Source organism: Hemitrygon akajei, chromosome 1 (assembly GCF_048418815.1).
Source record: "Hemitrygon akajei chromosome 1, sHemAka1.3, whole genome shotgun sequence".
NCBI lineage: Eukaryota > Metazoa > Chordata > Chondrichthyes > Myliobatiformes > Dasyatidae > Hemitrygon > Hemitrygon akajei.
The window spans coordinates 137,009,458-137,023,825 of record NC_133124.1 but is presented as its reverse complement, the minus strand read 5'-3'; the positions used below and the strand labels follow the sequence as shown (position 1 = coordinate 137,023,825).

The 14,368-nt window shown below is 39.7% G+C and overlaps 1 protein-coding gene across 25 annotated transcripts in view; it reads left to right on the top strand.

Moving 5' to 3' along the window:
• Positions 1–14,368, top strand: part of lrrfip2 (leucine rich repeat (in FLII) interacting protein 2) — a 121,644-nt gene that overhangs the window by 56,410 nt on the left and 50,866 nt on the right. For 16 of the 25 annotated variants that reach the window (XM_073052390.1, XM_073052383.1, XM_073052207.1 and 13 more), the window contains 2 exons: positions 1,246–1,359; positions 7,476–7,505. In XM_073052390.1, coding sequence (XP_072908491.1) covers positions 1,246–1,359; positions 7,476–7,505 — 144 coding nt within the window. The remainder of the gene's footprint in view (positions 1–1,245; positions 1,360–7,475; positions 7,506–14,368) is intronic. The other 9 variants (XM_073052374.1, XM_073052366.1, XM_073052356.1 and 6 more) reach the window with 1 other exon arrangement.

Here is a 14,368-nt window from a genome sequence, read left to right as displayed (position 1 = left end):
CATTTTGTGTGTATGGCTCAAGATTCCCAGCATCTCCAGTATTCTTATATTTAAAATTGCACTGTTTTTGAAACTGTACACTAATTATTTACTATTTTGCTTTCAATCTTTCATGCCATTTTAATGTTTATTTATACTTCCAAATGAATTTAAATTTCAAATTCCTGTTATGCATTTAAGGATTAGCTCATTTATTGAGTTATCCTGTGAACAGATCCTTCATGAAATTACAGTTACAATAATCTGAAACTGTGGCTGTGGTTCAGAGACACTTTGAGGACTTTTGCGCAGAATCCATGAAGTAACATTGATGGCTGTTGTGTGTCTTTCAACATAGCCACCAAAGCTGGAGGAAACAGAGATAAGAAAAAGACAATGATAGGAGTTCATTGTCAAAGTGAGAAATATGGTAACATAACTGAGGCAGTCAACCATGTGGCAAACTTTTTCTTGGTAAGGGGAGGGGTCTGTCATGAACGTCCTGGACATTTTAATACCATGGTAACAATTTACATTTGTAGCACCTTTCATGACCTCTGACGACAGCATTAATAGCCAGTGAAGTATTTTAAATACAGTATTCTCACACTTATCTATTTTAAATAGGGTTCCATAAGTGGCTCAGTTGCGGAGTTTTGACTTGAAACGTTGACAATTTTGCTGTAGGGTTTTGACCTGAAATGTTTTCAGGTTGTTTTCTCCCACAGATGCTGCATGACCTTCAGCACGTTGTTGCTCATTAGATAATGCTATTGCTAGCATGGAATTTTTGTATTTGTCTGAGAGAACATTATCAAAAAGGCAGTAGATTAGAAATTGTGTTGCATGTGAAAAATGGGCACTAAAGGGAATAATATAGCATGTAATATGTGTGCCACCAAACTTGATATTACTGCATATTAGCATATAATTGTATGCTATTTCATGGAGTACCCAGCAGTTGCTCTAAGTGCACATTTGGTATCTGAGTGCAGCATGTGTCAGAGGCAAACTACCAAATGACTATTGCTGAGCACCCATGCACTTTTCTAACAAAAGATTATCGCATGATAATTTGTTTAAATAACAGAAACTGACTGAGAGATCAGGATACAATGGAAATGATACTTTGGGTGTAAATGGCCTGTTGTCCTTCACATTATTCTGGTATCCTGACATCTATAAATTATATGGCCCTTGCTGACTTCTGTATTATTTGATATCCTCTATTACTTACTCCTTTCAATTTTTCCTCTTCCTCTACAGTCATCTGATTTTTCTGATCAGAATGGATCAACAGCTGCCTATTTTAGCCGTTCAAGCCGCAGGGGAAGTGTGGTTTCAGACTCTGATGATATAACTGTCCCAGATCTTTTTAGTGTGAGTGAGCACACCTGTGCTGTGTGATTTGGAGCTGAGTTTTGGAGGTGACCGTTCCCCCAGTAATACTGTGGTTAATGTTTTGTGATTTGGCAGTTTATCACATTCATGCATATTCTAACTTGCTGCTCCATAGTTTCTGAAATAATGATCATATGTTTATTTTGGAAGTAACACTGTGATCTTTTAAAACTGCATGATTGTGTATATTAATTTAAGACAAGCATTAATAAACATTGAATATAAATATTTGTTCAACTTTGTTTCAAATAATATTGGAAAAGTCTGGGAGAAGACTATACACTGTCTGCTTGTGGCCATTATTGTGTCTTACTATACAGTCAATAATAACATTTTGCATTCATACTTGTTGTGCTGATCAAAATTTGTAACTGTGTTTGTTACTAAATGATCACTGACCAACCTTGACAGTTTTGACTGAATGTTCCAGAATGTGTAGGAAAGGTCTTACTAGTTTTCTTCAGTAGTATTTTAATGTTATTGCAGTGTTTTGAGATTTGTTGTATGAATTGTGTATGTCAACTTGTGTGCATGAAGGGCTCATGATTTTGTAGGTTTTAACTTTTCCTGCAGTAGTTTTCTCTTACACAGGTCATCTCAGGTTATGGTAGGATTCTCTGTTGTGGTGAACTGTTTAAACCCAAACAGTCAGCAAGTCAGAAATGTGGCTGTGAATCAATTTCCCAGTCAGCAGAAGATGCCTGAAGCTCTGCAGCAGTTGGCAAATCCTTACTGCCAGTCTCCCAAATGCTTGTTTGTATGTGTGGTCTGTTCTATACTAAGTCGGGAGCTCATAAGGTGTGGAGAACCTATACTTAGAATATATTGTTAGCTGGCTTCCATAACTCACTGCAGGCAGTTTTCTTCATACCCAGTTAGCATATTAAAACTTTGTTTTACTGGCTTTTGGCACAGGACAATATGATCACTAACCTGTAGTACAGCTGCTTTTAAGTAAACATGTCCAGGAAGTGTACAGCCAACCTTCAGTACAGGGAGGACTCAGTAATAGGTCCTGGTGGGCCTGTCACCCCCTTCACTTGCTGGACTGAGACAGATGAGCAGCTCCTTTGATTTGAACAGATATTTGTGATCTGGAGGTTATGAAGAAAAAGGTGTTGACATTTAACATTTATTTTTCCTTGCTGAGAATGAGAGTATGTGTGAGAGGGGTGATAAAGGACAGTTAATATAAAGGCATATGCTGTGTCATTTTATAATGGTATTATGTAGCATTATATGTTATATAGTAGTACACCACAGATACAGGACCTTCAGTTCATGCCTACCATAACATCCACTCATCTTGTCCCTTTTTCCTGTGTTTGGGCCATATCCATCTAAACTTTGCCGCTGCATATATCTATTCCAAGTGCCTAATAAATAATACTTCTGTAACTGCCTCAACCACTTTCCCGAGCAGCATGAGCCATATACTCACATTCCCTCTTGTGAAAAAGTTGCCCATCAAGTCCCTCGGTATAGGACTACTTTATCCTAAGGAAAAGCCTGCTACCATTCTCCTTCTTTCTGCCCCTCATGATCTTATAACCTCTATAAGGTCACCCCTCATTCTCCTACACTGTGCTGCAAAGTATAAAGACCTAGTCTGGCCTGCCTCTCCATATAATTCAGGCACAATAGTCATAGCAACATCCTCATAAATCTCCACTCTCTTTCCAGTTTAATTATGTCTTTCCAATAACAAGGTGAGCAAAACTGTATACTGTACTCCAAGTGTGACCTTACCAGCGACTTATACAATGGCACAGTAGCACAGTGATTAGTGCAACACTATTACTTCTCAGGGTTTGGAGTTCGGTGTTCAATTCCGATGTCGTCTGTCAGGAGTGTGTACATCCTCCCCATGGAAATCATGGATTTTCTCCAGGTGCTCCCGTTTCCTCCCACAGTCCAAAGACACACCAGTTAGTAGGTTAATTGGTCAGTGTAAATTATCCTGTGATTAAGCTGGGGTTAAATTGGGAATTGCAGGGTGGTGCAGCTTAAAGTGTCAGAAGGGCCTTTACCACACTGTATCTCAATATATAAAATAACATAATCTCTGAACTCCCATACCCAGTGCCCTGACTGATGAAGGCCAGCATGTTTAATGTCTTTTTCATCATCCAGTTTACCCTGTGACTCTAGTTTCTACAAACAGTGCATTTGTACTCTTAGGTTCCTCTTTTTCATTTCTTAGTACCCTACCATTCATAGTACAAAACGTAAGCTGGTTTGACTTCCCCAAATGGATTACTTCACACTTATATGTATTGAAATCTCCTCGGCCTACCTTCCCTAAATGATTTCTCTGTAATCAATGATAACCTTTACTATCAATAACACTTATTAATTTCATATTGTCTATAAATTTACTGATCAAGCCTTGTGCATTTGCATCCAAATCATTTATATAAGCAACAAAGGGTCCCAATGCTGACTCCTACTGCACACCAGTAGTCACCAACCACCATTCTGAGAAACAACCTTCAACCAGCACCCTCTGGTTCCTACCTCAGAGCCAATTCTGAGTACAGCGAAGTAGCACTTCCATGGGATCTCACCTTCCACACCAGCTTATCTATCTCCACCACTTCCTGTGTCAGCTCATTTCACATATGCACCATCCTCCGATAGAAGTTTCCCATCTGTCCCTTTTAAATCAAAGAAGACATCTTCAGTTACCCGAATAATCATTAATCAACCTGATATTTTTGCGTGAAATGTGTGGATAGACTGTATGATGAGGTATAGCTGTATGATAAGCAAAAATACCAATGCCTTAGCAGTTAGCAAATCGCTGTTACAGCGCCAGCAACCTTGCTCAATTCAGCTGCTGTGTGTAAGGAGTTTGCATGTTCTCCAGTGAATATTTTGGTTTCCACCGGGTACCCTGGTTTCCTCTCTCATTCCTAAAAGATGTGTGGGTTTGTAGGTTAATTGGCCACATGGGTGTAATTGGCTGGTGGAAGCTTGTTGGGCCTGTTGCAGTGTCGTGTCTATTAATAAATAATTTCAAATGGCTACTAGTGGTAGTTACTGGTGTGTTTAAATTTCTGCAGAAAAGAGACACAATAAGAATACAATACAATATCTTTGCAGATGTCGAGGATACAAGGCTATCATGCCCAGTTTATTTTGTTAGATAAAAACAATTTGTAGGAAAATACTTGGGGCTTTTGTTATGTTGTGGCACTTTTTTAAAATTACAAAAGTTATGAGATCACTTTGCAATGCAATATTATAATGTTAGCACCCAGAGATGTAGTTGTTATTAGAGTCATTTACATTGCCTATCAAATTATAATTGCAGAAAGGCCATCCCAATCACTTGTTGCAGATTTTCTGAGGTTTCTGGCTGTAGGAAGATCCAGGCTGATAAGAGATAGACCAATGAATTCAAGTGCAGAGTTGTACCTAATTGAAATAAAAGCAAGAAATGCTAGAAATATCCAGCAGGCTGACATGAAAATGAGTTAACATTTCAGATCAATATAATTTCATCAGAACCTGGAAAAGTTGGTCTTTTTTTTGGAACATGAGGAATGCTGGAGAGAATAAGGGTGGGAGACTTAGAGAGATGCAAATGGTTGTGTGCTTGTGGTTGATCTGTAAGGGGTAGCATTTGGACAGTAGGATAAAAGTATTGTTGGATCTGTTGTACTGAGCCTTGCAAATCTGTGGAGAGAGAGTTGTACTGATGTTGTACAGTTGATGTCTTGTTATCTGAACTGGCTGGTTGCAAAACAAACTGAAAATCTAATTAATTGAAACTGTTCAGTTGTATTGCATCCTCAGGGTTGTCAGACAATGTGATGCTGTTTCTTAAGCTCACATTGAATTTTGTTTGGACAGAAAGAAGCCAAAGTGGGTTTGGAATGGAGAATTAAAATGGCAGACAATTGGAAACCGCCAGCTAGTGATGTAGTGGCATTTGCACCAGACTTTGAGGCCAATGGTCCCAGGCTCGATTCCAGCAGACTCCTTGCAAACTTTCCATCCATGTTGGGTTGAGCATTGAGCTAGCAACTCGGTCTTGTAAAAAAACAAACAAGTGCTAAAGAAATGGCAAGGTTGCCGCCTGATGCACCACAAGGCATGGAGAGGAACAACAACAGTTGGAAACTCAGGAGTGAACAGAGGTATTCTGCAAAGAACTTGCTCAATCTGTATTTGGTTACTCCCAGTGTAGAAGGGAAATCACAATGTAAGCACTGAGTGCAGTACACTAAATTTAAGAAATGCAAGTGAACCACTGCTTAACCTCAAGCGAGTATTTGAGCCCCTAGATTTTGGGAAAGAAAGATTAAGTGGCTGATGATGTGAGATTGGGAGTTCACAGAGTTCAAGAGTTAGAATAAGAAGGCTGTGGGAGGGGAAGGAGTACAAGCTAGAAGGTGATAGGTGAGGCCAGGTGGGTAGGGGAGAGAGGATGAAGTAAGAAGCTAGGAGGTGATAGGTGGAAAAGGTAAACAGCTGGAGAAGACCACATCCTCAGAATAGAGAGATATCCAGTTAGAACAGAGATGACGAGGAATTTCTTCAGCCAGAGAGTGGTGATTCTATGGAACTTGTTGCCACAGACAGATGTGGAAGCCAAGTTATTGAGTATATTTAAGGCAAAAATTGATAAATTCTTGAATAGTCAGGGCATGAAGGGTTACGGGGGGGGTGGGGGGTGGGGGAGACAGGAGATTGGGCCTGAGAGGGAAATGGATCAGCCATGCTGAAATAATGGAGCAGACTTGATAGACCAAATGCTCTAATTCTCCTCCTATATTCAATGGTTTTATCTCAAAGAAGGAATCTGATAGGAGAAGAGAGTGGATCACTGAAGAAAGAGGAGGAAGTGATAGGTGAGGAGAAGACAAGGGTGGGAGGTGGGTGGAAGGAAATTATTGGAAGTTGAAGAAATCAATGTTCATGCCAACAGATTGGAAACTACTTGGACAGAATGTGAGGTGTTGCTCCTTCAATCTGAGTGTGGCCTTATCATAGCAGAGAGTAGGCTACGGACCGACATGTTGGAATGGGAATGGGGTTTGGAATTAAAGTCGTTGGCGACCAGGAAATCCTGCTTTTTGAGGATAGAGTGGAACTATTTGACAAAGTGGTCCCCAATATAAAGGAGGGTCTCACCAATATAAAGGAGGCCGCATTGGGAGCAACAGATACAGTTAACAACCCCAACAGAACTGCAGGGGAAGTGTTGCCTGACCTGGAAGAGGCTCTGAATGGAGGTGAATAGGTAGGTGTAGCACTTCTTCTGCTTGCAGGGATAAGTGCTAAAAGGGAAGGAACAAATGGACAAGGGAATCACAGAGGGAGTGATCCCTGTGGAGAGTTGGGGCAGGGGTAAAGATGTGTGTTAAATGAGGCTGCAAGATAAACTCCAAGATTTTATATTTGGTGCCCCTCCCTTACGAAGGCAAGTTGTAGTAAAAGTCAGCTTGGCAAGCATTGACAGAATCAGGTTTTGTTTTGTATGATCTTTTTTGAGTATGATCTTTGATGATGGTATTAGGGTTAGTACTTTGTGAGCAGAATATTGTATGCTCAAAGGCTAAGTTAAAGGCAGCCAGGGCAGTGGAAAAATAGAGAGTCAAGGTCATGCTGTCAGCTCGTAATGAGACAGTTAGAGAGGGTAAGATGATCAGGCTGTCAGCTCGTAATGAGTGAATATAGAGAGGTAAAGATGCCTTCTCATTAGTAATTGATTGAAAATTGACCAAATCATTTTTCAATTAATTTTCTAATGTTCATGTTAGCTGAGGTTATCCTTTAACACTTGATTGATACACAGTACTTTTAGTCAAAATGAAAGTTTTATTGCATAAATGACAAACAGTTAAAAGCAGGACCGTAGTTTAATGGAATCAAAAAGTCTTCGTGCTTTTCATTTCGAATGTCTGAAATTCCACTGTTTGCCAAGCATAGTATAAATTTAACATTTAATTCCTTGTGTTTACTTCACTCTTCATTTTACTTTTGTGCTAAACTTAATTTTCTGATGTACTTTCACATAAATTGGTGGTTAGATATGATTATTGTTATTTAATATAGTATTAATATATTTTTTTGTTTGTTTGCAGTTGGATGAGAAGACCGAATTATTTTCTCGAGTAAGTAACCATCAGTAAAAGTGATCTACATGTATCTTTGTTCCATTGATGAGGTTGCTAGCTTCTTTCTGTTTTAGGGAAAAAGTAGTTCATGTTAGAAAGTTGTCTTAGAATGAAGTTGAAGGCGGCGAGAAATTTACAGAAAATTCTAGTTTTTAAAATTTGAAACATTTGAAGTTTTTTTTTTAGTTACAGGTTTCCCCTGCAATCCAAAGATAGAGCGTTCCTATGAAACCGTTTGTAAACCGAAATGTCATAAAGCAAAGAAGCAATTACCATTAATTTATATGGGAAAATTTTTTGAGCATTCCAAGACCAAAAAATAACCTACCAAGTCATACCAAATGACACATAAAACCTAAAATAACGCTAACATATAGTAAAAGCAGGAATGATATGATAAATATACAGCCTATATAAAGTAGAAACATTGTATGTACGGTATAGTTTCACTTATCAAACTCCGGAAGACAGTGAGCCAAAATCGATTTGGAGTAAATAAATCGGCACGTACACACATGTGCACATACACGCCTATGCACGTATATGCATACGTATGCATATGCATATGCAAGTACATGCATGTGCACGTACACGCATGCGCAAACAACTACCCGCACAAGGCTTCACAGTCATTGTAGTCTTTCTTGGGGTAAACACACGTACAAATTGGGCGTCTTTTTTTCGTAAAAGTGAAAATTATCTTCGGTTAGCAAAAACAGGTACTAATGCAGGTCTTTCATAATAGCAAGCTGTCGTAAAGCGAACGTTCAAAAAACGGGGGACACCTGTAATTTGTAACATAACTGTATTGAGTATTTTACTCAATCATGCCATTTATTAAATACCATTAAATTAGTTTTCATTGTTGATAGTTATAGAATTGATGCAACACATTCTATCATTTTAGCACACTGAATCTTTGCCAGATCCCAGTGGACCAATCCCATCACTCCCTAATGATTTTGCCACCCCACCAGCTCTGCTCCACTACACTGTAAATTTTATTTCTCAAGTGCTTCACAAATTTCACTCTGAAAAATTAAATTAGTTCCATTTTCACCATACCTACAAACAATGAGTTCCTAGGAATCTTTACTCCCCACTTCTTTAATAAAAGATTGTCTCTCATATTGTTTATATTTCTGGATGATATTTCAAATCTGTGCCCCTGGTTCTTTCTTGGTATTGCATGTCATGTAATCTTCCTTTCTTTTCTGAACACCTTATATCATGGATTTTTTTCTTTTGATGAACACGAGATTCTTCAGATGCTGGAAATTTAAGCAACACACTCAAAATGCTGAAGGAAATCGGCACAGCATCTACGGATGAAATAAACAGTTGACTTTTCAGGCGGAGATCCTTTATCAGGACTGGAAAGATAGAGAGCAGGAGCCAGAATAGGAAGGCAATAGTAGGGAATGAGTGTAATTTGGCATGTGATAGGTGAAACCAGATGAGGGGATAGGTGGTTGGGTGGGGGCAGATGGAATCAGAACCAATTGGGAAAGGTAGGGAAGCCTATGGATGAACTGTGTATGTAGGAGGAAAAGAGTTGGGAGCAAAGATAGTGATGAGTGTTAGGATTTCTTCAACTTTATAACTTTCTTTGCTGACGTTATGTTTTGATTTGCACATGGTACGTTACTTGTGCTTCTGTACTATCCATCTCAGGCACGTCTCTTCCGCATCAGAACTTCTGGCAATATGCTGTGAATCTGAATGTCTTCTTCCTGCACAATCTAATTAACTTTGTTCTTTTCTATTCATACTGGCATGTGCCACTGGAAATAGCTCTGACGTTAATGCCTTTTGAATTCTTCTATCTTCTGACAGGCTGAATGTGAGAACTATTCCTGTCCTTTCTATCTTATCAATATCAACAAACCCATACAATTTCTGGCTCAGTCCATACACCCCACAAAGTGCATTGCATCCTCAGAATGATGCTCTTTGTCCTGTCACCAGACAAGACAATACAATGCGTGACTGGTATTGATCATTGTGGAAATACCTTTCATCCATGCCTGCAGGTTATGTACAGAATGTCATCGACCTCTCCAGTATCTAGCAAGGCATATAGTTATAGTGAGACACAGCCCAGAAACAGGCCTTTTGGCCTTTCAAGTCTGTGCTGACCACTGATCCACTTGCATTTAACTAACCTAGCAATTATCGTTTTTTATTCTCTCCTAATTGTCACAATTAGGAGGTATATAATATAGAGGGGCATTGACAGGGTGAAAGCACATAGTCTTTTCCCAAGGTATTTGTGCTGAAAGCACGAGTGCATGGCTCTAAGATTGGAGGCAAGAGTTCTCAAAGAAATATTGGAGGTCGTGAGTATTTGGAATGAGTTGCTGGAAATAGTGGTTGAGGTAGACACGTTAGTAAAATTTAAAAGCTATCTGGATATGTACATGGTTAGGAGAAGCTTAGAGGGCTATCGTCCAAATGTGGGCTTAAGGTACTAGTATGCTGGGCAACACAGCATGAATTGGGCTGAAGGGCCTCATTCCTGCTGTAAGACTATGAGAAGGACATGGATCATTTGGAGAGTTGGGCAAAGTGGTGGCAGATGGAATTTAATTCAGGCTAGTTTGAGACACTGCATTTTAGGATGCTGGCTACTGATAGGACATGTATTTAAATGGACTTCAGGAGTGCTGATGCACAAAGGGATGTCAGGGTGTGAATTCCCTGAAAATGGTGACATAGGGCCTTGAAGAAGGCATTTGGCATGCTTACCTTCATATGTCAAGGTATTGAGGGAAAGAGTTGGGATGTCACTTCACAGTTCTATGAAACATTGGTCAGTCTGTACTTGTGTTTTGATTGATACTTTACAGGGAATATGTGGTAGTGTTAGAGTGAAGAAGAGATTGACAGGTTGTTCCCTGCAATGGAGAGCTTTACTTATAAGGAGAGACTAGATACGCTGGCTTTATTCTCACTGGAACCTCGAAGACTAGACTTTATAAGATTCTGGGGGGCAATAGATAGGGTAAAAAAATGTTCCTAGGCTAGAGCAGTCTAAAACTAAGTGGCACAGGTTTAAGGTAAGCAGGGAGCGATTTGAAGAAGATCTTAGGGCCAGATTTTTCTCACAGGATGTGAGGTGGGGGTGGGGAGGGTAATATAAATGTTTCTTGGTATACAGTGCCTATTAAAATAAAATATTCACTCCCCCCTTGGAAGTTTTCAAGTTTTATTGTTTTACAACATTGAATCATAGTGGATTTAATTTGGCTTTTTTTTACACTGATCAACAGAAAAAGACTTGTGTCAAAGTGAAAACAGATGTCTACAAAATGATCTAAATTAATTGCAAATATAAAACACAATAATTGATTCTGTAAGTATTTGCCCCCTTCAAGTCAATATTTAGTAGATGCATCATTGGCAGCAATTACAGCCTTGAGTCTATGTGGATCAGTCTCTATCAGCTTTGCACACCTGGACACTGCAAGTTTTCCCCATTCTGTACAAAACTGCTCCAGTTCTATCAGATTGCATGGCGATTGTGAGTGAACAGCCCTTTTCAAGTCCTGACACACACTCTCAATTGGATTGAGGTCTGGGCTCTGACGTGACCACTCCAGGACATTAACTTTGTTGCTGTAAAGCCATTCCTGCCTAGCTTTGGCTTTATGCTTTGGGCCATTGTCTTGCTGGAAAACAAATCTTCTCCCAGGTTGTAGCTCTCTTGCAGACTGTATCAGGTTTTCCTCCAGGATTTCCCTGTGTTTTGCTGCAGTCATTTTACCCTCTACCTTCACAAGCTTTCCAAGGCCTGCTGCAGTGAAGCATCCCCACAGCATGATTCAGTCACCACTATGCTTCACGGGAGGGATGGTACATTTTTGATGATGTGTGGAGTTTAGCTCACATTTTGGTTTCATCAGACTATAAAATCATCTTCCATCTGATTTTGGAGTCTTTCACATGCCTTCTGGCAAACTCTAGTTGAGAGTTCATGTGAGTTTTTTTTGTCAACCATGGCTTTCTCTTTGCCACTCTTCCATAAAGCTGCAACTAGTGAAGCATCCGGGCAACAGTTGTATGCGTAGTCTCTCCCATCTCAGCCACTGAAGCTTGTAACTCTTCCAAAGTTGTCTTAGGTCTCTTGGTGGCCTCCCTGACTAGTCCCCTTTTTGCGCGGCTGCTCAGTTTTTGAGGATGGAATGCTCGAGGCAGATTTACAACTGTGCCATATTCTTTGCAATTTGATGATTGACTTAACTGTACTCCAAGGGATATTCAGTGACTTGGAAATTTTCTTGTATCCATTTCTTGACTTGTGCTTTTCATTAACCCTTTTGCGGAGTTGCTTGGAGTGTCCTTTTGCCTCATGGTGTAGTTTTTGCCAGGGTACCGACTCACCAGCCATTAGACCTTCCAGACACAGGTGTATTTTTACTACAATCAATTGAAACACCTTGACTTGCATATAGGTGATCTGCATTTAACTAATTATGTGATGACTTCTAAAACCAATTGGCTGCACCAGTGATGATTTGGTGTGTCATATTAAAAGGTTTGAATACTTATGCAATTAATTATTTTTTTTATATTTGTAATTAATTTTGATCACTTTGTAGAGATCTGTTTTCACTTTGACACAAAAGAATCTTTTTCTGTTGATCAGTGTCACCAAAAGCCAAATTAAATCCATTGTGATTCAATATTGTAAAACAATAAAACATGAAAACTTTAAGGGGGTGAATACTTTTATAGGCACTGTATGTCCTGGATGGGAGTGGGGGGGGAGACACCAATAATTCTCTCAGTAGTTCTTGTAATCCATTGCAGGCTCTTACTGTCAGATGCTTTGCAATTCCCATACCAGATGGTGATACAATTGGTCAGGCTACTTGATAGTGTTCCGGTGGAATATGGTTAGAATGGGGATGGGGAGCCTTGTTCATCTCAATTTCCTCAGGAAGTGGAAGTGCTGCTGTGCTTTCTTGACTAAAGAGGTGGTATTGAGGAACTGGGTGAGATCATCTGTGATATGCACTCCAAAAAACTTGGTGCTCCTGACTCTCTCCATGGAGATGCTGTTAATGTACAGTCGGGTGTGGTCAGCCTGAAGTTCACAATCATCTCTTAGTCTTCTCCACTTTGAGATTCAATTTGTGTTCACACCAGTCCACAAACAACTCTACCTCCTCCCTGTATCCTGACTCATCATTGTTGCTGATGAGGTCAAACACTGTTTTGTCATCAGCAAACTTAATGATGTGGTTAGAGCTGGATTTGGCAGTACAGTCATGCTTCAGCAATGTGAACAGCAGCAGTGATAGAGTCAAATACAATGGGTACTTGGTGAGGAAAAGGAAAAGAGGGATATGGGCCTAACATTGGCAAGAGGGATGAGAGTGGATAATCATGGTTGGTTTGGTTGAGTTGGACCCAAGGACCTGTCTCTGTGCTCCACAACTGCATGGATTAGAAGGTATGGGGCAGGGCAAGAATTATGTGATTTTAGAAGATGAGGTGCTAATGGAACTTATTGAATTCATGTAATCAATCTTTCTGCTTTGTATCAGAAAGGCACAGATCTAATTTAATTCCTAATCTAATCTAATTCCTAATTTGGGTTTTGAACTGGTTTGTCCATAGCAGACAGAAAATAGTAGTGAAAGGCTGGAGGTGCGTGAATAGTGGGATTCCTTGAGGATTGGTGCTGGACCTCTGTTGCCTCTGATATATATCAGTGACTTGGATGAAAAAATAGGTGAATTAGCAAGTTTGTAGATGGTACCAAGACTGGTGAAGTTGTGGGTATAAAGGATTATCTGGGAATACAGCGGGATATAGATCAGTTACAGATATGGGCAGAGAAGTGACTGATGGAGTTTAATCTGGGCAAATGTAAAATGTTGTACTTTGAGAGGTCAATTGAAAGGAGAAATTGTATCGTAAATGGTCGACACCTTAAAAGCATTGAAGCCTAGAAGGATCTTGGGGCTCCTGGTCCATAGTTCACTAGAAGTAGGCACACAAGTGGATAAGGAGGTAAAGAAGGCATGTGGCGTGCTTGCCTTCAATGGCATGGGTGTTCAGTATAAGAGTACGGAAGTCATGTTGCAGCTATAATGAATTTTACTCAGGCTGAGCATGGAGTGTGGTGCCATGGAGTTCTGGTTGCCACATTACAGGAAGGATGTGGAGACTGTGAAAAGGATGCCAAAGAGGTTTACCAGGGTGATGCATGGATTAGAAGTTATGAACTATGAGGAACAGTTGGACAAACATGAATTGTTTTCCCAAAAGTGTCAGAGGTACAGGGGAACCTTGATGGAGGTTTTTATGAGATGCATTGATTGGGTAGGGAGTCAGAATCTTTTTCTCTAGGTAGAAATGTTAAATACCAGAGGATAAGGCTAGAAGAGGGAATGTAAAGGAAACTCGAGGGGCAAGTTTTTACACGGTGAGTGGTAGGAGCCTGGAATGGGTTACCAGGTATAGTAGTGGAGTTTAAGAGGCTTTTAGATAAACACATAAAGGGAGAGGAGGAATATGAGGAATACACAGGAAAAACACTTTCAGTGTAAACCGACATTAAGATCAGCGCAATAATATGACCTGAATGGCTTGTCCAGTATTGTACTGTGTTCTATGTAATGTAAGATCAGAACCTAAAATGCAAATTCAATGTTTCTCTCTTCATATTAGTATTTGATCTGCTGAATATTTCTAGCAATTTCTTTTGTTCCAGATTTCCAGCTGTTCTGTTCTCCATTTCACAGATGAAGCAGTTTTTTCCCCATCTTTTTGAAGCCCTCATTCATCATCTTTCTATTTACAGTCCTCAAGACAGATTAACTGTGACTAAGATGCATTAATTTGTTCTT